The sequence below is a fragment of the Amblyomma americanum genome, chromosome 2 (genome assembly GCF_052857255.1).
Source record: "Amblyomma americanum isolate KBUSLIRL-KWMA chromosome 2, ASM5285725v1, whole genome shotgun sequence".
In the NCBI taxonomy this organism is placed as follows: Eukaryota; Metazoa; Arthropoda; class Arachnida; order Ixodida; family Ixodidae; genus Amblyomma; species Amblyomma americanum.
Window position 1 is genome coordinate 39,498,408 of NC_135498.1, and position 26,443 is coordinate 39,524,850.

The 26,443-nt window shown below is 46.5% G+C and overlaps 1 protein-coding gene across 6 annotated transcripts in view; it reads left to right on the forward strand.

The window, feature by feature from the left end:
* The window catches only part of LOC144121052 (uncharacterized), a 173,026-nt gene that overhangs the window by 92,564 nt on the left and 54,019 nt on the right, over window positions 1–26,443 (forward strand). For 2 of the 6 annotated variants that reach the window (XM_077653972.1, XM_077653970.1), the window contains exon 4: window positions 5,499–5,537. The exons of 3 other annotated variants lie outside the window; for them this stretch is intronic. In XM_077653972.1, coding sequence (XP_077510098.1) covers window positions 5,499–5,537 — 39 coding nt within the window. Of the gene's footprint in view, window positions 1–857; window positions 1,868–5,498; window positions 5,538–26,443 lie in introns of those variants that run through there. One more of the 6 variants, XM_077653975.1, reaches the window with a different exon arrangement.

The following is a 26,443-nucleotide window of genomic DNA, read 5'->3' on the forward strand; positions in this document are numbered from 1 at the left end:
TACGCGTGGCTCAAAATAAACAGACAGCTGCCGAGAAATATATAACATATATGTAAGCATCGCGTTATTCTAAGCTTGTTCCTCATTGGTTAACATTCGCCGGCTCCTGTTTGAAATTAGTCCTCCAAGAGTCTGCAGACAGCTGTTCCGAGAAGGCGGAAAGGTAACAACAAGAAGACAAAGGGAGAACCGCTCCACTCTAAAAAAATAAAGAAAAATCGACAACGTCGGAGAAGCAACGTGTATCTAAAAAAGAAAGTAGCCTTGCCACGCAGCCTGCCCCGTTTACGCAAGCGTTTTAAAACCTAGCTTCGAGCGCTCGTCCATAAAGCAGAAGCAACGGGCGGTACGCGTCGCCGTCGACGTATATTCGGGCTTCGTGTTTACGAGACATACGCTCGGGCCCCGGGCGGACCAGCAGGAGGCAGGAGGGTAAACAAGCCTACCCCCTCTTGCCTACACACCCGCACCCTATTGCTTTGAGTTTGGGCGGGAAGCAGACGCCGCTGCGGCAGCGTCGAACGTTTAAAAGGTGGGAGTGGGGGCAAGCGGGAGGCAAGAAGGGGGGGAACGACAACGTTTATAACGAGACACATGTTGAAAAACCCCAGGGCCCCAAATGGCCGAACAGCCTAACGCAGGTTTCCAGGACCCACACGTCCGCGCTTACACCGCATACGCCTGCACCGTGAACCCTGCCTGCGCTGCATGCGCCCCGAAAAGTGTAGTTATGTAGCTCCCCTAGCGGCAGCGTTTGCAAAAAGCCAACGCCGACGGTCGCGCGCTGGGAAAAAACGGGTCGTCTGCATAGGAGTTGGTGGGTTCGCTGCCGCTGCGCTGCTTGCTGCTGCTGCTACAATAGCGCGCCGTCGTCTGCTTCTCCCGAGGCGTATTGTGGCAGCTGCGCGCGCTTCTCTCTCGGACGGCTGCGTTGTTTCTTTCGTTGGATGAGCGGCTCATACAGATTCTCTTGTTTTCGGTGCCGACGGCGCTTCGCGTAAGCCCGTGCGAATTGGTACGTGTCTTCTGATCTCCTCGGAGGATGCACGACGCCCACAGCACCTAGTCGAGCTCCTTTCCTTTTCTTTTTTTTACGACTTCATGGAGCCCTGAGGTCATGAGATGCTGCCGACGTCTGCCCGTGCCACCACGCCTTCGCAAGTTCGACGCACCCGCGCCGGCATCAAGCGATTGAGTCCCCGTGGGACGACACCCCGCAAACAGCTCGCGACCGTCTGCCCGTGGATATCGAAAATGTGCCCGCTCCATGACATCGTCGCCGCATGTTGCAATTCGGAACGCCTCGAAGCGGAGATTCAGTAGGCGGAGACGCGCAGACGCCTGATTCATTGCATCTCGTCAGTCTGCCGGATACTAGTTTTGCGAAACTCGCATCCCATATGATGGCATTGGCCCTGTGATACACTAAGTTTCGACCGGTCGATCGTGCCGTGGGTGTTTGGTGCAAGTTTCGCTCGAGAATCGGTATTCGCATCTCGTTCCCAGCTGGTTCCGTCCCACACACAGACGCGAGTGAAAGCCATTGATACTCGTCTAGTGCTTCCTCGGGACAAGTTGAGCAAGTGTGTCGAATGTGTGTAGGTGCACGTGCCTCAAGGTAGTGGTGTAAAATAGTGCGCGCCCCGAGTCGTCACGCTACGCTCGGCTGTCACAAAGGCGGAGCTGTCAAAACTTCAAAAGGAGCTTGGAGATGTTTGAACTTATCTACGAAGCAAGAAGCATCCTCGTTAACGTGGCAATAAACTGAGTTCGACAACGTTGTCAGTTCGGATAACAGCGTGCCGCCATGTTGTCCGAACCGAAGCCTCTGCGACAGCCGTCGAAGTCATTGAACAGACTTGATACGGTAGGTATGCACGTTTGGTTTTTTTTAAAAAAGAAAGAAATAATAGAACTTGTTTTGTACCTCAAGTGGTCTCTAAAAGGACGTCGTAGGATCAATTTGGCATTTTACTGTCAGGTCGTTGTGTACTACACCGAATAATCAGTGGTCACTCGTTGCTTCAACTGTCAAGTTTTCGTGAAGCTCGGACACTGTTTCAAACGTTGATGCTTTAGTGTGCTGTAGGAAAAAATGTCATAAAACTAAGCATGCGCAGAATATTGCCGTGTACTAGTTTCTGTTTACAGAACTGAACTGCTAAATTTGGGTTCGTGCTTTCAAGTACAGCTGTTGGCGTCGTGTATGGGCTCGAACTTTCGACTGAAATGGCTTCAGACATCTCTACCCCCAAAATGTCTTGCGTGCGCAGTGAATTTATTGACACACTGTCGGCATTGCAACAGCACGGGTGGCCCCGCCCACATACGCACCGTTTCTAAAAGTCCATGAATGTACGGAAAACGGCAGTCGATGCCTATCCCATTTTCAGTGCACCCATCTCACTTTATTTTTAGCACTCGTCCTTGTGTGCGTTACTGACACTGGTGTTAATGTTTAGCTGGATGTTACCAAGAGGATTGGCTACTCTCAGCAACTTCTTTACTCTTAAACCTAGTGCGTGGCCCTTCCGCGCGCTTTCTTAATCCAAGGCATCCATATTTGTCGCCATTCTTTACAACGTCATTCATTACCGGACACTCTCTACAAGTATCATCGTTAAGCACACGCGAGAACATTTTGATCCGTCGCGTTACATTCTTTCATCCACTCCTGGTTTCGGCTCCATGGCTGCCTTCGTGGGGCCGCGGGCTAACAAATTGACCCAGAACGTATATATATATACATACAAACGCCGAGGAATCCCTTGGACGTTTTGTTTATTATTTCCGGCACATTCAAATAAATCACAGAAGCGGAAAACAGACAAGACAATAGACAAAACAAAAACACCGCTCTTCCTGTTTGCTTCGAGGCCTCACTCAAGTCGCCCGCAAGGCATTTGGAGGAAAGGACGGATGGGGGGCGGGGAGGGGGCGGGGAGGGGGGGGGGGAGACAATCTTTTTCCTCACCAAGGCTTTGATCTCTCAGAGCACAAGAGGCGGGCATTCTTTTCTCCCCCAAGAGGCCCCCGTATACGCGGGACACAATACCGCGCCCTTGTCTCTCCAGGAGGACGTTTAATTGGACCGGTTCCAAAGCAATGCCGCCCGATCGAGCGCTCTTGCAGCTTTTCCTGTGCACCTACTGACAAAAAGGGCGAGGAATTCTTGTAAAACACAAGATCGAGGAATTCCTCCTGTGTTCTCCGTCACACAAGCCGTGTATATACTTCATCATTCTCTGTATTGCACCCCCCCCCCCCTTTATCTTCTATACCATTTTCCTTATTTATTTTCCTATTTCCTCCTGTACCGATTCTTCTCGCCACTTATATAACAAAGCTTAAAATCGGCCTCCAATCGAGTCCAACCCATCCCAGCCCTTCTCCTCCCCGCTCCTCTGTCGTTGAGTCAATATCCACTCTGGTTCGATTATGTACCTTTTTTTCTTCGCCTTCTATTTGCTAGGCAACCGCCTGAGATCGCAATATACACCGGCTTTAACCTTTTGCGGGACTGTGGATGCTCGCTATGCGAAGTATTCCGCTCAGCGCATGCGCAAATATCAAGGGTCACTAGTGTCACAATGCGGGAACTCCACTGTGCTCGGGCTTCGTGAGGTAAGCGTCCATGATTGAATGCATTGGGCGCCTGGTTGCGACAAACCACCTCAATACACCGCTATTGGTGTGCGATAGCATTTTTGCTTCGTTTTAATTCAGTTTTATGCGTTCAGATTGTTCATTTCGGGAACGTGGTTGTTCATTTCGGGAACGTAAAAGGTACCATACGTGGGGACTGTTTAAATTATTCTGTTCTACGACAGAGAATGCGTGAGGGTAACGTCACGAGATTTTTTTTTTACTTTTATGTAGCTTTTCTGTTTGCCTATATAGACTTTATACAGTAAAAACGGAGTGTCCGCGGAACTAGCTCTTGTAATGGTACAGCGCCAGCATTAGAAAAGTCAGGCCATTTCTAGACAGTAGAAAAAGGCAGCAATCGCTTGGGTAGTGTGTTTCGCACAAGACACGTCACAGCGCCGCTAGTCTTAACAAATGAATAAAAAGAAACGAAGTCCCGCTGCGTTCCTCTGACGTCTTTGTAGCAATTGTCCTACACGATACATCACTCGGAAAGCTGGTTTACAATGGTACTAGAGAACTTCAAGACACTTTTTTTCTCTCTTTTTATCTTGAATCCTCTTAGTTTTTGCTTCATATTTCCTTCTCCGTGTTCAGTATTCCGTCTTAAAATTAGTTTAAGTCCAAAGCGGCAAACAACAATTTTTTTTTACCAGAGACAAAAATATCAAAGGCCAGCTCTTATAAATTTACGGTCATTTTATGGTTTATTTCTCATTTCTTCTGATTTTTTTTTTGGCAAGTCGTCTGAAATATGTGTAGTGATGGACCGTCTAGCACAACTGAACACTGCTTAGCGCTGATCCATCATGCAGCACCTGACGAAACCAATGTTCACGCGTGGAGCATCAGCTGCTCTTGATGACGTAAATATTCTAAATGTAATTGAAGACGACCGTGTAAGAAGCAAAGCTAGGACAAAGTGACACGCGCTTTCTACAGCACAGGCGTGTCTGTCGCCTTCGCTCGCCCTTGCATTTTCTGCGTGCTTTGCGTCTAGCGGGGATACGAACCAGCCCGTACCCGCACCTTGCCGTGTTTATAACGCGGGCAGTGTTTAAACCATGGGTTACACAGACAACGCTCACAGGCTGATATATTTTAGGCGCTACAAGTTTTCTCCACAGAATTCTACTACTTCAACGTTGCTGACTGTGTGGTACTGATTACAATCACAGCTCGGACAACAGTCCTGAATACCTAAGTTATTCCTCGCAAGAAGAAAGTCTGGGACCATTACAAAGCAGCTGTGATCACCAGTGATGTCGGTTATATTTCAGGTTTACACAGCTTCACTCTTAATATATTTATAACAAACAAGCTGCTAGCGAAGAGAAGAGACTCCATTAGAAGATGGAGTCGTATACAGTTTATTTTCGTTCATTAAAGCTTTACAAGCCAGCCGACAATAAGGGTAATGTAATCTCAAATTAGTTGCCAAAAATAAGGAAAACACAAACGGAGGGAGGTATTACATTTACTATGCTTTTTTTCCTACCAGCATATAGATCTTACATACGTCCACAGGGTATAGAGGTAAGGTATATTGTCGCACCAGTTTTATTTACATAGCAGAATTATTCTGTAAGATGAACAGACGTATGGCCCAGCCTAAATCACAAATGCAACACCTTTGCTACGCCCGGAAGTTGACGAAGCATCCATATGTCGCTTACATATTTATAACGAGTAAGATATTTCCTTCCGTGCTACCAGCAAGCACGTGCTTCTGAAAAAAAAAAAATCTAATAGCGTGCACAACCTCTTACGCTGTATCCTTCACGCTTTAGCACTCGCGAGTAGCGCTACATAAGGAGAAAGTTTCAAAGCGTCACTCTCGTCTATTGCAGGATGCAAACGGGAAACGCCCAAACAGCCTCCAAAGAAGTGTACGTATACACCGCCGTGAGTTTCAGAAGCTTTTGCCGCAAATGTTTCCTTTATGACTCCGGTCTATGATCCAAGGTGACGCACATAACCTTGGCCCCGTAGTCGTGAGTGATATGACCTTCGTGACACGTGCATCTTCTACGCTTGCGAAGCGTGCGTCGATTTCGGCTGCGCGCAATGCCGACGCTGCGCGATCTGAAAGCCAGGTATGCAAATTATGCGATTAAATTAACCGACGATTCAATGCCAAACACACCAGTTTTGCGCGCCAAATTGTGTACAGGGAGACAACATGAAACGTATCGTGAAAGAAATGAGGTCTCAATTGGGAAGAGCCGCAAGTATTGCACAGTCTGTTACTCTCGTGAAGACATGTATTCCATCGGGCGTGCAAGGGCGGCTGCTCAAAAAATCTGAATTTAAAATGTAATCTATTTCGCAATATATATGAAGTTGATAGGACGGTCAGGGAGGAGACCAAATCTGTAAAAGGCAGCTTTAGAGGCCCTGCTTTCGAAGTGGTGCAAAATATCAGCTACAGTTACGTGCCCGAACGGATGCATAGACGTAAAATGAACCATATTTATAATATGAGGACGAACGCAGCAGAAGTGGGGACGGTTGATTGCAAGATGAGCTTGCGTGTACGATTCACTTATTATACGCCATTCTAGAAATACACTATTCTGTAAAAGTGTTAATTATCATGACAATTTCCCGTGACAGAAAACGTGATTGAGGCGAGGTATCCTGGAGAGTGCACGTGTGTGAAACATATTTAGTGTTCAGCAAAATCTATAGGCCACACAGCACGCTCCAGCCGTCTCACTTCTTTCATTTGTGTTCACATCATCCTTTGAAATACTAATCAGTTCCGTTAACTTTGTGGAAAAATAAAACGTGGCTTCTGAAGAACCTATAAGACAACCTTAGGTGGGACAAATGTTTTCAGGCACGTCGTCCATATTACTGGCGAAACTCACGCAGATAGATGAAAGAATACAGGAGAGCTCTATAGAGGGCGTGCGCGCGGTTCTTATAACGTGCGGCTAAATTCGCAATTATTTTTGCCACTGTACTATATTCTTCAAGCAGCGTTTCAAGCTCGGCGTGCTCAAAACGAATAGCGCGAGCTAGAAGTTCTTCAATTTGCACAAGATTTTAAGCATCTCGTAAATGCGCAATCTGTAAATCGTGCACAATTTGTGTCTAGATAGAGCTTAGCTAGGGCTCGCGTTCTAGCTGAGACTCTTTGCCCTGCCTTTCTGAGGTAGTTGTGTAAGCGGCAAGGATTCAAGTGAAAAGTTATCGCACGAAATTTCTTACAAGCGAGGGGTACCTACCATACTGCGCATTACAGTGCGCACTCTTTACACGTTCTTTCCTTATTCCCCAACGGGGAGAAAGAACATACCACCTCTTATCAAGCATTCACCTTTGGGCTAGTCTTCTGGGCTGCGCTTGCAAAGAAAGTACAAATTAAGTTCGGGCAACCGAACCATTTCCGAGCCCTGAAAGAGCTTCCTTTGCCATATCCTATCGGCTTACAGCGGTAAAAAAGAGGTTATTAAATAGTACCCCTGCACCTTCGATGTCTTGCTGTTATCTCTCTCTCTTTCCGGCAACGAAATGCCAGCAGAGTAAGCTTGAATACAAAGAAAAGGGACTGAATGCTCGTTACGGGTAATTAACGGCGTGTCTGCCGTTGCTGATGCGTGTGCGGAATATGCGTAGAAACACTAACTCAAAAATATTCGCGCAGTACAGATGTAGTTTGCACAGAGAGTGAAAAGAGAGAGAGAGAGAGAGAAAGAAGTAGAGGCTTTTTTTCTATAGTGACTCAATTGATATGTGGATATGATCATGGTGGTAATGAAGACTATGAGGGTGTGGATAATTTTTGGGGCACTGATGATAGCCTATTAATCCCGCTTCAGCTGGCTTAAGACAGAATTAACAGCGCTCTTTCACACCCAACAACGCCTTATGAGTGGTCGACGACCTCTAGCATTATCAGGATTTCGGGACAGCGCGCAGCCAGTCCCGCTAGGTCTAGCAGACTATAATTTTTTGTTCTGCAGCCTCTCGGTCATTCTCCTGTTTTCTGTTTTTGAATTGTCAAATCCATGCTCCTCGTGGTATAGCCAAGGGAACTAGAAGCGCGTGTCTGGAATTCCTGGTTACGGATAGTATTCCAGTCAGCTATTCTGATTGGTCAGTGTACTAGACAAGTGGCAGTCGATCACTTTTGGTTTTAGTTTCGTAATAGTTTATTAGAGCAAAAACAATAAAAACACAAACAAAATGAAGGGTCAATCACTTTACGTATTAGTTTCGCATTAGTTTATTAGAGCCAAAACAATAAAAACAGAAACAAAATGACGGAAGCCATACAAGACGCTAACGTTCACAGAACAAAAAGTTGCAGGATCATCTAAGATTTGTTCAAAAAATCAAACCGTGCGGCCAAGTAAGGTACAAGCGCACGTGATAACTGACTTTTCCCCGAATGCTCGTTTGCTCGGGCTGCGCACTTCGAACGCAAACAAAACGAGCAAGCAGTATCCACTTCACGTTGATATGCACCGAACGGTATTCCTTACCTCTCGAGAAGAGCGACTGCACACTGACGCAGGAATCACTGCGTTTAATTTGAAGCCTTTGTCGATTTCTAAGAATAAGCGCGATTGCGCCACCACCGCTTGCTTTCGCTCTTCGTAGCCGCAGATGCTGAAGGTTACTGATAATTTTGATTCCATCACGACATTACTCCACTCAAGCATAACATTAATGGACCACCAAATGCCACAACACGCGTCAGATTACAGCATGAATATGCGAGCGGTTTGGCCAAGAGAAGCCTTTTGCAAGGTGCAATTAGGTATGCCAAAATCAAGCCGGTTAAATATTTGGCCGGTGTACCTAATCGGAATACTACTGAACTATCAAACAAGCCATTTAGTGTGCATTTATATTTCTCTGTTAGGCCTGCTTGCTGTTTTGCGTGTTTTTACAAACGCCAGTGCCTAGTTCGACGAGACCCATCTTGGCTGGAAAAAAGAGACTTGAAAAATTTAGACCTTTCGAGCCTTTTCCATCAGTCAATTGCCTCATGACAAGCAATTTTCAATTCTAATACAAGTTGTCTAATACTTCCAAAACACTGAGGTAAGGATATGTACCACATCTGAGGTCTTTTTGCGAAGGCATTGGTACGATCTGTTCACCCCCCCCCCCTTTTTTTTTTACAAAAGCCGTAGTCTAAACAGCTTGAAAGTGATGTCATTCAATTCGTGGAGTCATTCTGAGCGCAATTTTATCATTTTTATGCATGTGAGCCGTGTACACAGCTTGCGCCATCTGTGTATATTTTTAGTTATTTTTGTTATATCCGTGGTAAGTGTGGGATGAATTAATGACGTCGCCGCTTCTGCAAACGCCTGGTTTGCTTGCTTCTGAAAACGGTTACGCGGGGTCTGGTTGCTGCGATATCTTTGTGCGTTGAAGTTTTGGTTCACATTAAGAGTAGACAGCAGTAAGCGGGATGAATGAGCGGCAAAGCACCTATAATACACTGCAGCACAGCTGACTGGCACAGGCTGGGACGGTGAAGGAGCACCTGAAGTATTTATGTTGTGTGCGATTTTTAATACGTGCAGACACCACCAAAAGATTAGAAGACAGGAGTGCCGCGAACATAATTATTGTAGCGCCGCCCTGGCGGCCCATTCACCTGGCATTGCTGCCTGCGGATGTAGCCTGGACGTTCCCTTATACCTGCAGACATTTCAGGTTTTTGGCTTGCGTGACTGTATACCCATATTAATTTTTATCCGCACACCCGCATCCCGTAAACTTTTCCACCGGCCTTATTTACACTCATTTACACGTAATCATGGATGTCATAAGTAAAAAAAGAACAGTGAGAGAACGCAGAAATTCCACGCCATTTCTCAGCACCGTGGGGGCTGGCACTTAAACAGTTGCTTGTTGCAGTTCTGTGTCTGCGTACAGTATTGGTCAAAAGCCTTCAGGCTACACGGTTTGCTTTTCAGCGGCATGCATGGTGGAGCACCGGCGAGTCACGGCAATCAGAGTGCCTTGAAAAGCTACAGGGGAAGGGTGCCTCTCGCCTTGCGGGAAATGTTCAGCTTGCCGGGAGCCTTCAATGATCCACTACACGGAAGAAAAGCAAACCCTTGCGGCCTGAATACTTTTGACGGGGGCTGTACAGGTAGTTCGCCATATGAAATATGAGACTCAGTTCACACACAAGAACAAGTTTTGTTGTTGCTTCTCCAGTGCAATTGTAAATGGTTTGGGGGCGTTATTTGAGCAAACAAAAACAACTGTAGAAAAAGAAAACGCGTGATTATCACCGATGCTTATTAAGGAGCAGCTATTGGCTAAATGTGTTCTCGTTAATATTGGCGCTACTTGCTCTTCGCCCTTTCTTTAAGTCTTCATTTACGCGGTCGTCTATATTTGCCGTGTATATACTGCCGCGCATAAATTATTCGGGCAATGATTAGTTGAGCCCAGCGCCTGCTGCCTCAACTCTAAATACCGGTATTATTATGAGAACGAATGCGAGAACGCGGGGCTTCGAAGAGCTGAGCGATATAGACGGCTATAGTTTGGTTCCCCTAGAAAAAAAAGAAAGGTATATTCGTGGCGATGCAGCCTCGCGGAAACGGTAACAAAGGCTACGGTATACCGCTCGGCGGTTGCCTCTCCCACTACCGAGCATTCAGCGCATTGAAGCACCGCGTATGCGTGCACCCCGCCCGCGCGGTTGGAACGCCTCATTCCCCGCGTTTATATGGGCACATTCCGAGGATACTTCTCGAGTACGAAACGCATACAGCCGAGGCTGTTTTATCTTATGTTCCAACGAACAACCGCCAGGCACCGCCACCGGCTCGCGAGTGCAATGGCGGCGCTAACGACAGCTCTGCGCACGGTGAGCGCATGCTGGTTAATGAAGCGCCGCGTCCGGGAATTTATATCTAACGAGTTTGCCTCTCGTCGTTGTCGTCCGGCATCGCCCGCTGGGGCTCGTTTGAAAGTTCGCGGACGACCTCGAGTGCCTTCCTGTCCTCTCTCTCTCTCTCTGCGGCCCTGCAGCTGTCCGCACCGCTGGCTGAGGTCGCGGTGTTGCGTGGCTGTGAATGATGAGGCGCGAAATTAAACGAGCCGAGTCGGGTCTCGAGCCGAGCCAAAGCCAAGCCGAGCTCGAGTGGGCGCGCGCAATCACCGCCACGCAGACGTCCGAAAGGCGTATGCGGAGCTTTCGTCGGTAATGTCGCAGGCGTGGTTTTAGTCGGGTCAGTATTCGTTGTGTGTGTTTTTTTTTCTCTTTTCCAGCGTACACCAGAGGGATTTCAGGGAATTGATGACTTTTGCTCTAACTAGCCTTTAATTAAACTTATGTCCGCTCTCCTCAAAGTTTAGGATATATCTACTGGAAGCGAACGCCGTCGAAAAAAAAAAGGTTTAGCAAACAGCGCCTCCTGTTTTCCATTTTGCTCAAACGTAAAGTACTGCCTAGTGGGAAAGGCGCAAAAAGGTTCGCGAAATGCTATATCTTGAGTTCACTCAAGGGCGGAATAAATTATTTAATTTTATTCCAGTACTTATGTAACCTCCAAATGAAACGCGGTGGTCAGGTATGCCCTCATCTGGGACGCTTTGTGCCCCATTCGGATAACGGTGCGCGTGTTCACGGTGAACAGTGAGTGTTGTTTGTGAGGCCTTTGAGCTGACACAATTCCCTCGCACAAATGCGCGTCACCACAGGTGCATGTCTTGAGCTACCTATGGTAAAGAGTAAAGCGTCAGTATCTATGGCAGGTTAAGTAAGCCGAAATCGGGCAATTCGAACATATTGCTCACTCGCATAACGAAATCGACATTGTGCTCAGCTACTCTGATAACAGAGAGAAACAGGTGAGACGTACGCGTGACACAATAGTTTGTGACGCGAAAAACATGCGTCACTCTCAAGCCTACACCTCGCCTCTGCAATTGAAGAGCACAAGTTGCTTAACTTTCCTCAGGTACCACGGAGAAAACAATGAACTACCCAGTTACAACGCCTAACTTGGCGGTATAGCCGCCATGCCCGGCTAATTACTACGAGTTCTTCGAAATCAGTCTCTAAGCAAGGAGCCTTTTTTGTTGTTGGTGTTGTTGTGAGACCATCCCCCCGATCCTTTTACGACACACGTGGGAGAAGCGTTCAGATTGGAATCTGGAGAAGTGGAGGGCTCAGTGCAGGTTGCAATTCCCTATCGAGGTTTGGTTTCAAGCTACAATGTTAACGACCTGACCGAACTCGGAGCTGCGCGACGTTCCAGGAACCCACACTCCCTTTCATAAAAGGGAGTGCGCTAGAGGGTTGTTTACTCTCTTTTTACTCCTATATAGGTGTAGTTGTGTACAGGGTGCATGTGTACGTGCTGCGCGGGTGTGTGTTTTCTGTGCGTCAGGGTGCGAGCTGGAGGGAACGGACACAGGGGGAGGGACCGAGGGACACCGAGCGAATTAGAAGAGGAATGCGAATTTGGTTGGAATCTACGCGGTCGTATGAAGGAGCGGTGCAGTGATTGTAATCACGTTTTTTTTTTTTTCAGAGAACAACTGCGTTCGTATCGTTTAACGCGAATGGCTTCTAGTTAGAATTTCACATGGCGATAACGTAATTCAGCCATTTCAAACGACAAAAACTCTAACAAGTACAGCATCAGACACTCGCTTCCAAGATTCGACACAGTTTGATGAGAAGAAAAATAAAACGGCAGGTGCGGAATGCTTATTAACTATAGATGAATTTTCTCCTGTTAGGATCTGCACTAAACTCTGGCTAATCCCCCACCGTGGGTATGTGCCATGGCTTTTGAGGCAACAACAACAACAATAGAGACAGAGATATCATAAATCATTACACATTTAGTGCACAGGTTTCTACCCAGAACTTTCAGTAAGGACGATTCTTATGCAAGGATTCCGAAATTGGTTTGAGGACGGTCACTGTAGACTTGGCGCCTGGTCCTCTACCCCCAGTTCTGTTTTCTACAATGCTTCACTGTGTCGATAATAACAGCCTATAACGTACAAAAAAAAATGAGTGTCATGGGCAAGCTTAAATGGAAATGTGACAAGTGACAGCCAGAGACGAACCTTCCGTTCGAAAAGTTTGCAAGGACATCGTCCTCGGCAATGACCGCATTCAACTCCAGTGCGAGCGTATATAGTCAGTAAAAATGCTAGCATATTTACCCTGAACATTCATGGTGGTGGTGAAAATATTTAAATGAGATTGTTTAGGAGGCTGCTGTCCGGGCTCTTTCGATGAGTTCTTTTTGACTCGTTTCGTCCGAGCTGGTCAGAGCTGCCTCCCAGCCCTCCTGTGTTGGCAGGTTATTAACAGTGACAGCCTGATTTCGCTGGGAGGCCCATACCATATGGTACAGGTCCGCCTTCTCCCAGCAGAATTTGCATTGTGAGTCAAATGACTGCAGATATATTGCGTGTAGTCTCCGTGGGTTGTTGTATGTGCTGGTCTGTAGCTTTCTGAGGTGTAGCTCCTCCCCTTTGTCTAGGGTCTTAGCCGGCGGAGGGTAGACCCGACGGTATAATCTTAAGTGCTGAAGTATGTCGGTGTCAGTTAGTAGTTCGTGTTAGTTAGTTAGCCATGACCTTCTTAATGTGCACGTCGTCTACTAATTAAAAGTTGCACTAAAGGTTCCTACGCAAAATAGATGTTTTCACCTGCAAGAGCGATTTTCATTTAAAGAATCTGTATTTTGCGATAGAGTCAACTTGTGTAGGCTATCAGAGACAAAACAACCAGCCTATTTGAAGCACGCGCACTGCCTCTGAAAACACCAGTCCCAACTGAAAGCCTGCCAAACAAGACCTTCCCCTCTTCCATTACGCCAGTGTTTGTTTTCAATCCCACGTCTAAGGTAAACAAGTTCCTATCCTGCTTTCCTATACCTTGCGCTCGGGAACTGAGCGCATAAAGCGAGTCTCTCAAGCACAAGCTTGCGAGAGTAAACAGAGCCCGCGCGTGGAGCAGAAAAAAAAAGAAACGCTAGTGAAAAAAATCATTTATAGGAAGGATAACTTGGATGGCAAAAAGAAAGAAAGAAAGAAGCTATTTCTTTCCGAGCCCAAATTTTAAGCTACATGCTTGGCACAACATGATACCAGGTCTTTTACAAGCAGCGAAGCCGGAATAACAAGCTTCTAGAGGATTCTTCTTGGGTTTAAACTCAGATCGCAAGGCCTACAGCTGCGTCTTCAAGAGTCAGGAGTGGCTCTTCGAAAAATAGGGATGGTTTGGGTCCTTCGACCGCGGCTTGTGTCGAGTCTCCCGATCTCTTCAAGATTGGGGTGGTCTACTGGAAAGAGCGACTTATGTCTGCAATGAACCGTAAAGACACAGTCGAATCCGGATATATCGAACTCGAAGGAGATCTCGAATTAGGGCGACATATCGGTTATTCGATGTATGAAAAATGGCAATAGACAAATTTATATGTAACCCAGAAGGAAGGATAAACTGCTCCGACGCTAGTGAAGCGCTTCTCGAAGCGCTGTGCCGCCACCTGGCGTGCCGGTAGCGCACCAACAACTAGGCGTCGCGTCCTAGGCCTAACCTGCTTTCCAATGAAGCCGCAGCGAACGCTGGTTTCGAACTAGTCACCGCCTATCATAAGATGTATAAACATCATTTACATAAAGGTACAGTTCATTCACGCAATGCCATCGGCAGCGAAGCACGGCAAGGTACGAGAATTTATTTAGGTTGGCTTCACCGCATGACACAGATGTGGTGTGAAAAATAAGCGCCGGAGACCGAAGGCCACCGTCAAGTACACCCCACGTTCCCCTCGTCACTCAGTTTGGCGGCGCTTGCGCTGAAAGCAAATGCACACAGGCTAGCCTAGCCAACACGTCTTCGCGCGCGAAAAGTGATCGCATGAGCATCGCTGAGACAGGTTTAGACGGGTTCGATTTCTTCGGGCTGGATTTACATTGAATAGTAAATTCTGTGCAAGTGAAAACTTTGGGGAGAGTAAGAGAAAAAAAATTCATTTATGCTGACTGAAACAAAGACTTTTCAAAGCGTGAGACGATACTGCGTATAACTTCGGTGCGGTTTCGCATGCATATGACATTATGCTGAAAGTCGCATAATTTTGAATGACCGTTGCTGTAAGTATTATTTTAATAATTTGGATGCAAAACTCAGCATATCAGCGGATGTATTACTGAGAAAAACCATGACGCGCACAATTTGCACTGTCGAACTCGATCCCATAAAATTAGCGAGCAGATCGTGCCCTACTTGATGTGTTCACGCGAACAGGCTTCACGGCCGCCCTTTGGGCTAATTCATGCGGCTAGACCTCTAAGGAGAGCAACTTGCTTCCAGGTTCACTTAACACACTCTTGCGTCAGATATATAAACGAGTTTTACGGCAGAGAAAAGTATTTCCTAAACTGTCCGCGATTATTTTTTGCACGTAAACGTAGTCGCGCTATTTGACGGACGCCCCGTAAGGTGTTTTAATGTACCCGACTAGCACCGCCGGTTCAAAAACTGTGCAGACTTGTTGTGGACGACGAGAACACTGCAAAAGCAATCTGAGAGCTACAGTTACACAAGCGAACATTTCTTCATTGGCGTATGGAAATATGAGGCAGTTGGTTCGCACGGAACGGCTGGTAGCCGACCTTCCAACTGGAACAGAAAAGCGCAGCACCACACAAGCACAAACACAAAGGAACGGGCGCTGATCTGCCAGGGACAGCACATGTCGTTTCGTCTTTCCTGACCGCCCGACGTTCCTTTCATTCTTTACATTGTTTCAAAAAGCGTGAACTGTGTCCCATCAGTGCTTTTACGTCAGAGACACAGTACAGAAAACATACACGCTAAAAGGAATGAGCCTTTGGCAGCGAATCGTATCTGTCTTCCAGAATCATCCTTTCCGCTGTCTATTCGAGCTGCGACAAGTCGGGAGCACTTGTCGAATGAAGCGTTTTTTAAGAAGGAAGGTGTCGAGCTTCTTGAGCTCTCGTTCGATAGGCCTTAGAGAACACACAGCGTCGACATATTATTCTTTTTTTCTTTTTTCTTCTTGAGATGGAAAACAGGACGAAGCGTATACTATGTCGCAAGAGTGTCTGCTCTGACAGCTGGAGCGTTCCGATACTTGCGCCACTGCCCTGCGAACTCCTGCTTTGCGCACGTCCGTTGCATCGGTCATCGCGAATCGAATTCCCACGCTCTAGGCGGCAAACTTTATTCGCGAAAGAAACGTCATATACTTCGACTACCGCGTCGTCTTCGACATACTCGTATTTCGTCGCTGTCGACAGTTGTACGATTTCCATAACCATATACTGCAGCGGGCCGTACACAGAGCGGCTAGATAAGAAACACAAGGCATGCCGTGTCTCATGGTCTCCGTCACTCGATTTTATTCTCCTTCCTCTTTATTTTTTATTCGTGCAATGTTTTCACACCATCGAGTGCATCAGGTAGCCTAAAGTGTGTTCATAGTTCTGCATGGACGTCTTCTGTCTTTAAAAGAATGCATATTGTGGAAGTAGCAGGCAAGCAGGATGCAAGAAAAAGAAAAGAGCATTAAAAAAAGAGGTAGTGTTTTGATGTAGTCAAACCGAATAGACGTGCGCAAGCATGTGTGTACACTTCGCCTCTTTCTGGCACGTGCATGTGCACGCAACCGCGTTTCTCGCTCTTCATCTTCACACCCTCTCTCCACTCAGCTGCAGCTGACACAACGCCCTCCTCCCACTGGCTGCAGCTTGCGCGACGCTCCTCCGAACTAACCCGAGCTTACCCGAATTAACCCGAGGCCTCATAGAAGATTCTTAGTTGGGACTGTGTTAAGTAGTGTTTTCGCAACGAAATAACTTGGGCCTAGAAGCAGAGGCAGACGTTGCTGTTGGCTATAAGTGGTATTAGCCCTTTTCTCCGCAGTAGGGACGCATTATATATTAAATAAAGGCAAGGATTTGTTGCCTATTTCTCAAGCCTACCCAGGCACTCAAGCACACACACGAGTGAATATGCCACTCTCACAATTTGGAGTCCAGTTAACTATCCTCAACGAATTGTAGTTGAAGAAGGGAAGTCTTCCTCCTAACTGTGTGGTTTTCACGTTGGTGAACAATGTCCCGCAGAGATCTGTGCGACGCACCCCTACCCTGCTGAGGGAGATGAGTAGGATCCCCCACACCACATCGTGACCTGAGCCGCACATAAGGTAGTGTTGTGAATCCCCATAGTCCTTATACATTTACGCAGAAGGACGAAAATCACTCCAACGTATGCGGTGTAGTAAGGCGTCTTCAGCAGCTTTCAGTCTCCTCGTCGCATAGAAATTGGTTTTGGTCGATACCACAGGGACTAGAAATATCTTATGACTGTCTCTTTGAAGAATCGTTTGAAATGTTGTGGGACTTGAGGATTCAACTGGCAGCGCTTCATGGGCGAGGCTATCAGCAACCGAGTTTCGCAGGATGCCTATGCGCAAATTTATTCAGTGAACACGTACAGGGAGTCCCCTGCTGTGTTGTTGATGAACCAGACGCTGCGACCTAATACAGAACCTTCCAGTAGGGAAGCCCCATTCTAACCTCTGAAGTGCAGGGTTCGAATCCGTGCGAACTACAACATGCTGAACCGAGAAAGATCTAAACTTTTTTACGGCAGCTTCAATGGCAAAGCTATACCAGCCGTTGTGGTGGGCACAACTTGGGTGAGGCGGGTAGACGTGACAGCATTCAAAAACAGTACATGCAATGCCGCTTCGCTAGCACCGCTTATTTACCCACTAAACCATCAGTAATAACTTTCAAATCTTGTTCAAAATTTCTTGCAAAATGTTAAAGCACTATCTAACGTGTTTCCGCTAAATGAGCAGAGTGCTGAGTTCGCACGCAAGGAATTACCAGCGTGCAGTCGAGACTCTCTAATGGCCAATTCGGATTTAACTAGACATTCACTTTGGGATATTTGCAGGGAAAAGAATGATAGCTGATACCTTGTGAAGCTCACAACGAGTGCTTGATGCAATCTGACCACTGGGAAAGAACGATTTCTTCCGTATTCGCCTGTGATTCTACGTATAATACTTAGGCGTGATAATAACTACGAGAACAATCAGTGTACAGCCCGTGGCCACTGGAGACGAGTCAAGAACGAAGCCAAGAAAACGCACGTCTATGAACTGGCGAATGGCAGGGTTGGTCAAATGTTTAAGGGAATACCGCAAGGTGGAATAGATTTGTAATAAGGGAGTAATTACTGATTGGCATTGGCTATAGACTTTGGACACATACAGTATTTCCCCATGCCTGGAAACATAACGAAGCCTGATCTTCTGCCCGCTAAATACAATCCGACAGTTATCTTCCAGCTGGACTCTGCATATATTAACATACGGACTTGCCGGTGATTTTTCTTCTAGTCCTCAGGAAGATAAGCCATCAAAGATTGCCGTATACAAGAAGTGTACCGCTGGATTGTTTATTTGCACACTTTGCGGGTCCCTCCCAACGTTGTGTCCGATGTTGGGCGCTATATATGAAACCACAGCACACCTAATCTCGTGACAGAGAAAGAAAGTAAAGGAAGAAAGAAGAAAAGACGGAGAGAAGAAGAAAGAAATCCATAAAGAAAGAAAGTATGATAAAGGAAATGAATAAAGAAATAAAGAAAGGAAGGAAGAAAGGAAAAAAAGGTAGAAAAGTACAGAAATAACAGAGAGCAGGAAAGAAAGAAAGAGCAGTATAAAGGAAGAATGAAAGAAGATAGAAGGAAACGGAGAAAAAAGGAGGACAGTAAAGACGAAAGAAAGGAATAAAGGAAAAAAAGGGAGAACAGGGCAGAAATAATAAAGAGAGAAGGAAAGGAAGAAATCAAGGGAGACAGAAAAGCAAAAGGAAAAAAGAAAGAAATGAAGCGAAAATAGAAATCAGGAAAAAAATAAAAGAGCGAAAAAAGAAAGGCTGAAAGAGGGAGAAACATTGAAGAAAAATACAAAGGATGAAAGAAAGCAAAGAGAGAATGAAGGAAAGAAAAAGAGAGAAGGAGGAAAGAAAGAATGAAAGAGAGAAGAATGAAATGAATAAAGAAGGAGAGAATGGCAGAAAAAAACAACAAAATGAATGAGGACAGAAAGAAAGGGCGAACGAAAGAAAGGGAAAGAATGAAAGAACAAAAGAAAGAACGAAGAAGGAAGGGAAGAAGGAACAGGGTAATGAATAAAGAAAGAACGCAATAAAGGAGGAGGGAAAGGACGAAATAAAGTAGGATAGAAAAGAAAGGACGAACGAACGAAAGAAAGAAGGAAATAAAGATAAAAGAAAAGAAAGAAAGAAAAAGGAAGAAAGGAAAAGAAAGAAAGAGAAGAAAGAAGGAACGAAAGGGAAGAAAGAAGGAAAGAAAAAGAAGGAAGGAAGGACGGAAGGAAGGAAAGAGGAAAATAAAGAAAGAATGACAGGAAGAAAGAAAGAAAGAAACAAAGAAACAAAGAAAGAAAGAAAGAAAGAAAGAAAGAAAGAAAGGAAGAGACAGAACTAAAGAGAAAAGAAAGTGTTCGTTTCTTCCTGACCTCGCGGTCTCAGAATTGAGTCCCCTGTCTTCGTCATGCCCACAGCCCTGGTGCAACGTTCTCTTATGTAAACATAGTTGCTCTTAGTCCAAGGACTCCCTGCAAAATGAAAACAACAAGCTGTCGGCATGCTTTAGCGTATAGCCAACCGCGTGTATACGCAAATGCGAGGTCGTCGGCGCGTGCTTGGCAGACGCTCCAATGTGTGCGTAACACAGAACCGCCGCGGGTACACAGCGACAGGCACGCACGTGCTGTTGGCGCGAATTATACATGCCCTCTAACCATGTATATCGGCTTCAGAGGCTGTCTCGGTTGGCTTCTTGTTGACCTCGACTTATTGCGCGACTCCCCTCGCGTAGAATACCTTCGAAGCATGTGACTTACATCGGTTCCTCACTACCTGGGGGACAGGACGGACTGTAGAGGGCGCCAGAAAGTAAAGAAGAGAGGTTTGCCGCATTATGTTTCGGTTACGCTCAGGATTATACGCAGATATATCAGCTGATAAGCTACGAAAGCACACTTCATGCAGAGTGGACCCTGTATTATATGCGCTGATTAAAAATATTGTTTTCCTATGGATAACGAAAACTCAGCAATACGACACGAGTTTCATCAAACGCACGTTTCGTATGCACGAAACCGCTTAAATACGAAAACTCCTTTCTTATACATGAAACCCATGCGCAGTACATTGTTAGTGCGCGTTAAAGAACACCACATGGCCGAAATTAATCAGGAGCATTACCCTACGTCGCCTCTTTCCCCCTCTCTTTTTCAAACCTCTCTTCAATCCTTCACTCATGATACAATCCGGATGCCTACTCTGACTGAGGCAGTTACTGCGCCTATCCTTTCTGCACAACCAATTAATATATTTGAAACTCGATCTAACGCAACCCTATTTTACGAAGCTGCCGATCTAAAGAAGAAATTTTGATTCCCTGACATGTGCCCATATGGTTCAATGTTCTCAATGACCCGAAATAACGAAACAAACGGCAAATTAGCCCGATTTAATGAATCCTCTCTGGGAATAAATGAGTATAAAAGAGTTTCTCACTTAATTTGCCCACGATGTCTCGTAGCTTGTTAGCAGCGTGCCAGCAGTAATATATCTAGGCGCCGGAATTACAGCCCTTGTTATGTTTTGACGGGGCTACAAGCTGCGTCGCTGCAGGGAACAAAGGACTCGACAGTCAGCGGCGCTTCCCACCTAAGGCTTCGAACCCGTTTTACCATAAGGCGCTTTCACGCACAAGCGATTCGGGCTGCTTTCGTAAACTTTTCTTACGCGTAGGCGCGGTTTGCCGGCAAATGTGATGCGGCGGTAGCTCTTGGGTGCCGCTGCGTTTCAATTTTAGATAACGAAGGGCGCAAAAATGCCTTCCTCGATCTTACGAACATCCCGATTTAACGGACTAACTCGTGGTTGCTCTTCACTTCGTTAAATCGAGTTTTAACTGTATTAAGGACCCGCCGCGGTGGCTCAGGGGTTAGGGCGCTCGGCTGCTGATCCGGAGTTCCCGGGTTCGAACCCGACCGCGGCGGCTGCGTTTTTATGGAGGAAAAATGCTAAGGCGAACGTGTGCTGTCCGATGTCAGTGCACGTTAAAGATCCCCAGGCGGTCTAAATTATTCCGGAGCCCTCCACTACGGCACCTCTTTTTTCCTTCCTTCTTTCACTCCCTCCTTTATCCCTTCTCTTACGGCGTGGTTCAAGTGTCCAACGATATATGAGACAGATACTGCGCTCTTTCCTTTCCCCCAAGAACCAACTATATTATAACTGTATTAAGGATAAAACAAGCGAACCGGTATAGCCCTGCAAAGCTTCGCATAGCCCCCGTATAACAGGCCCTGTAAAAGTAAGAGGAAGATAATTTGACAACAAGCCATGGGACAATCGCCAAGGTTTTGATTTACGTTTTCTTCTCATTATATGAGGCTCCAGTTCCTCTTTTGCCTTCCAGCGGGGGCGTTGTTACAGGAACCTATCGGTGTGGAAATACGTTCCGATGCGGAACAGCCGCAACTCGACACCCACGTGCAACAGCACTCACGAGGCAAATTGTTTACCGCCCCCGAAATTGGTACAGGCCGAACAACAAGCCTGTACGCACCGGCTTCGGCGCGATAACAGCCTCTAGTCAGCTTCGCGTTACGACAACGACCTCCTTCCGCTGTCCTCACTTAGCCTTAGAGCCCTAGCTGCGAGCCAGCCAATCGTTACGATGGCCGCCACCCACGTCCTCCGAGAATACACGCCGAACGGGATAGCGGGAGCGCCGACAGGAGTGCGCAGGACTTGATGGGGAAGCAAGGGATGTGCGGAAGAAGGGAGACGGTTGATAGAGCGTAGGGAGCCGTTTGGGTAACAAAAGAAAACACACGCATGCGGTGGCAGGCAGGCAGAAAGTACGGTCAGGAGCGCAACCGCGAAATGATTTATCGATCCGAGACACGTCCTTTCGGCTTCGTTCCCCCCCCCCCCCCCCCCCCACCCCGCAGACTGAACACGGCGGCGCGAACAAACAGACGGAGGTTCCGCCAGCGCCGTGAAAAGCTGTGGCCACTGTGATTTATAGGGAACAGCGTAGATTTCGACATTCCCGTGCTGTGAGGAAATTCCCAGAGGACTACTCGATTCGATTGCGCACTCAACGGCTGTGAGCGGGTGCGCTGGATTCCTCCATGCACAAAGTATACATGTGGAACTCCTCTCCCTAGTTCGGACAGTGTCATCCGGCTGCGCACGGGCCATACCTGGAAAAAGAAGCAACTGTCGTAGTTCCTGCCCTCCCCTGAGGTGAACAAGTAGTGACAGCGACAGCTGCGCCAGGCGCAGAGAAGTATAGAGAACAGTAGGTATCATAGGAAAATTCAGATTTGTAGTTTCTAACTAGCGCCGTTACGAGAACCATGTTATCTAGAAAATTACACATGGTTAGTCTGAAAAACGTTTTGTATGTTGAGGTAACCGATGTGTATTTGTAAAGAGAACCCATGCTGTCAGATACTGCCAGAGGATGGAATAGTGGAAAGATTTCAAATTAAATGAACGAAGGAAGGTTGTGGGGACTTATGAAAATTGGATTGAAAAAAATTTGCTCTTCCAAAACGCATATCGTACGAGGAAATGGCGGTGTACAATGACACTTGTTCGCATGTGTACCTTTTAGACACACACGTAAACAAATAAAAACTGTAGTAGATTTTCGTAGCTAGGTCAAATGCTAATTAGGTGTTTTCTATCCGGCTCCGGTGTTCAGGTCCAGTGTTTACGGATGGCAGTTGTTCGGGTCGCGATAATGGGCCAATGTCCATATATGCGGAATTGGTCATTCTCTGAATTCATTGATTCCTGGGTTTCTTCCTACCACTCCTGGCGCAGTGGTGCAGCGGTCAAGCGATGCGCCACCGCCCTTCTGTGGCAGGTGCTGCCATCGGCGGGACTTAGGTTGCTTGGGTTGGGTTGCCACCCGGGTTGTTCTTCCCGAGCAGCCCACCATTCGCTGGGTAGGCGAACAGCCTGCCACAAAACCGGCATCAGACAAACTGACAGACAGACAAACAGACAAACAGAATAACTAAATGCACGAACGGCCACTATAAGTGCTGGTGCAATAAAAAATTAAAAAATTCCAACACAGGAGTTATGCTCCATGCCGTAACGAAAAATTCTCTAAATCAGATCTAAAATTTTTATGTCTCATGCCCTTTTTCCCTGCAAAAACTTGAGAACTCCGTAAATTTGTAAAAAAAGTGAGACAATTTCGGTACTGAAATTTCCTGAAACTCCGTAAAAATTCTTTTTTTGGGTGAAATTTTCTGCGTCAAGTTCCCTGAAAAAGTGAAAATTTCCCGAATGGAAGAATCACTGCACTCGTAGTTCAGCATTAGCGGCTGCATAGATCCCGCAGTGAACCGACAGCACGGTCTGTAGCGACGTTGGCAGGCAACTGCCAACGTTTAGCATAGGGTTAATCACGAAATATCGTGCGCTATCACGATAAGCCCAGGTTTGGCATGGCTTATATTAACTAAGTATGGTTTTGCTTGGTTTGAACTGGATTAACTTGGTTAATATATCGTACGATGCAAATTTGCGGGACTTCGCGTCATTTTAGACTTGTAATGTAGTAGCACTAGTCATTCTCTACATTCATAGATCCCTGGGAGTCGTCATGCCACCCCTGGCGCAGTAGCGCAGCGGTTAAGCACCACTTCCCTGCGATGGCAGGTGCTGCCACCAATGGGGCTTGTGAGACCCAGGTTACTCTTCCAGAGCAACCTCTCGCGGCCAATCTTTGTTTTAACTGTCACCTGCCATTGTTGACAGTTTGTTCCAAATACGTTGGGCAGGTTGTGTGAGGTCACAAGGTCACATGAGCAAGGTCACACGACTTGGGTGGCCCGCCGGCGACCTAAGTTGTTTCTCTGTGAAATTCTCCGGGAATTTTTCGCTCACGGCCAACAACGCCGACGACAAAGCCTGCCGGCTTTTCTGCGACGCGGATCTTTCAGCACACTAGCGTTAAAAATGCTCCAAGTGTATAAATGTTGTGCGAACGCTTCTCAAAGAAAGTTGCAAGAGAACGGGAACCGGACTGCGCGTCGAACAGTGTGCGAAAAGCCTTCCATTTTGGTGCCCGGAAAATGTATACCGTCCACTAGAATCCTGCCCTTACAAAAATTTCTTTTTACAGTCTATAGATTTCCCATAGACTTCTGTCTATAAACTCTACAGACTCTCTATAGACAATCCCTAGAGAACAGTGTATCTTTACATTTATGGCTATACAGTTTGAGTCCACTTTGGTCTATAGAAAGTCAATAGACTATGAATAGACAAGAAGAAATCTATAGGAATGCAGCAGAGTCTACAAGAAGTCTATAGAGTGTCCACAGACCTTTTTTGTAAGGGTGAAGACAGTGTTGAATGACGACGGAGTGTCGGTTCTCCTGAGCGACTTTCACGGTCCCGGTTACTTCTTCAGAACGCATGGCGTCGGTGGCTGCGCACACTGTTGTTTCGCTCTGAATGCAGACCATGCTTCACAGACTCCTTTTCTCAGCTTCAGAATGTCTGTTTTTCCTTTGAGGTTGGTCCACAGCGGTTAAGTGGAAATTCCACACCGCAAGGGTATCGGTAAGAGGCGTTCACCACATACTTACCACGCCCTTTGCTCGGTTTACTATCATATATAGCTCCTAGAAACGTAAATTGAATCGAAATAGCCCTTATATATGCCGTGCGGCTGCTGACATTAGTCCATTCAACTGACTCCTGCCATGCGAAAAAAATCTATCCCAGGATCCCCGGATAGCGACCGATTTAAATACCGCGAAGTAATTTCCACAACTTGTGGCTACGGTCGTTGATAGTTGCTCCAGTGCTACCGGGGCTGTGCCGTCTGTCACACTCACTAATATCTTTTTATTCACGACACGCCTGATTTTACGGTGGTCACGTGACGTTTGATGATACCAGTCTTCACACTTGCACTTTCTAATTTCATAAGCAACATTTCTTATGTGACCAAAAAGTTTTATCGAGGGCGGCAACTTCAGCGGCCGCAACCGGATTACCAGCCATGGTACCAGCCCATTAGCAGCCAGAAACACATAGTCAAATCACTCCGCTTGTCCGTCGTTGTTTGCATAAGTCTTGTGCTTAAGCATCGGTCAGGCGCCATTTTTTTTTACAAAGATGAAGACAGTTCTAAGATAAAAAGAATGGATTAGTCTTTGTCAGCTATGCTGACTTTTGATGATAAAAAATATAAATGGACTAGCATGAACGATGTGCTACACGCATAGCTCCATTTGAAACTGGTGAACTGTAGCCACCTTGAGTGCAAAAATAATTACAACTGCTTTTCTAATGCACCGATCATGGTTGCTTTGTCGTTCAGCTTCTGAGTCGGAAGACAAGGGTTCGTTTCCCGGCCAAGGCGACTGCATTTCGATGGATGAGAAATGCAGTAAACGTACTATGTATACAGAGATTTAGGTACACATTAAATTTAAGTGTCGGCAAAGTGCATAAATTTTAGAGGGTCCACCGGCGTGCTCTCTCCTGTTGCCTTAAGTGATGGATGGATACTCTTGTTTCCTAATCACCACTGCAGTGCTCTTCATTACTGCACTAATCACTCCACCTGCGTTATACAATTCCTGCCGCCTGCGTATAATTTCTCTAGACAACACATATACGGCTGTAAGCGCATGCGTCGTGTGAGGGAAGAAACAAGCAAGGCGCTTTCCCGCCTTTAGGTAGCCGCGGCGCCGCTTCAGTCAAAACTAACTGCCCACCATGATGCCCACCATGATGCCCAACATGATGCCCAACATGATGCCCACCATGATGCTTACCATAGACATCATAGACGCACGCTGCAGCTGTCAACGCAGCAGAATCCGCCACTAGGGGAGCAATGTGGCGCTGTCGTCGCGCAACAAAACTTTAGCCAGGATTCCCTACAGCCATGGCGTTCTTTGGTCAAGCTGCCTTTCCGCCATTGAAATTAAAATCATAATCATCGTCTTCACATAAACGTACAAAAGTCTATTTTTTTCAATCGCTGTTTGTAAAAACCATTGGCTACGAAGCGCAAATAATTATCTTCTGTGCAACGGGCAGCCGAATGAAGAAAGTCATTAAAGCACATCAAAGACGCAGGTGGCCTTCTTGAGCACGATATTCACGGTTCGATGCGACGTCTTTTATCCACTTATACGTTGCTATACTAAGCTAAGCATCATGCCTGACCTGACGGGTTGAGGTTAATGTGCCGCAAGAGGCAATTTCCCCTCGAAGAGGTATGGAAGAGCATCCGTCTTCCAAACTTTCGATATGAACTAAGGCAAAAGTAGACGATAGCGCTCTCAAGGAAGCAAAGAAAAAACTTAATTTTTGAATGAATCCATTCACTTTTTTTTCTCTTTTAAAAACTCCCGCTTCTCAAGTCACGGTTCTAATGTGCCTTTTTTTTTTTGCTTAGGCCTCATAGGCCACTCCATCTTTCTCACGGTACAGTGACGCTGCAAATCTACCGGGCGATGACGTCACTACGCTGAAAGCACGTCTGAAGGATGCACGGGAGTGCAGGCTGGAATGAATTCTTCGGTCGTGGCCGGGCCAATTTCGCGGCACTGAAAAAGAAGGCCTTTTCATGGGCCTCTCTAAACACGTATATATAGCGAGCCCGGAAAGCCGAGAGAGTGTGTGGAGTGCGGTG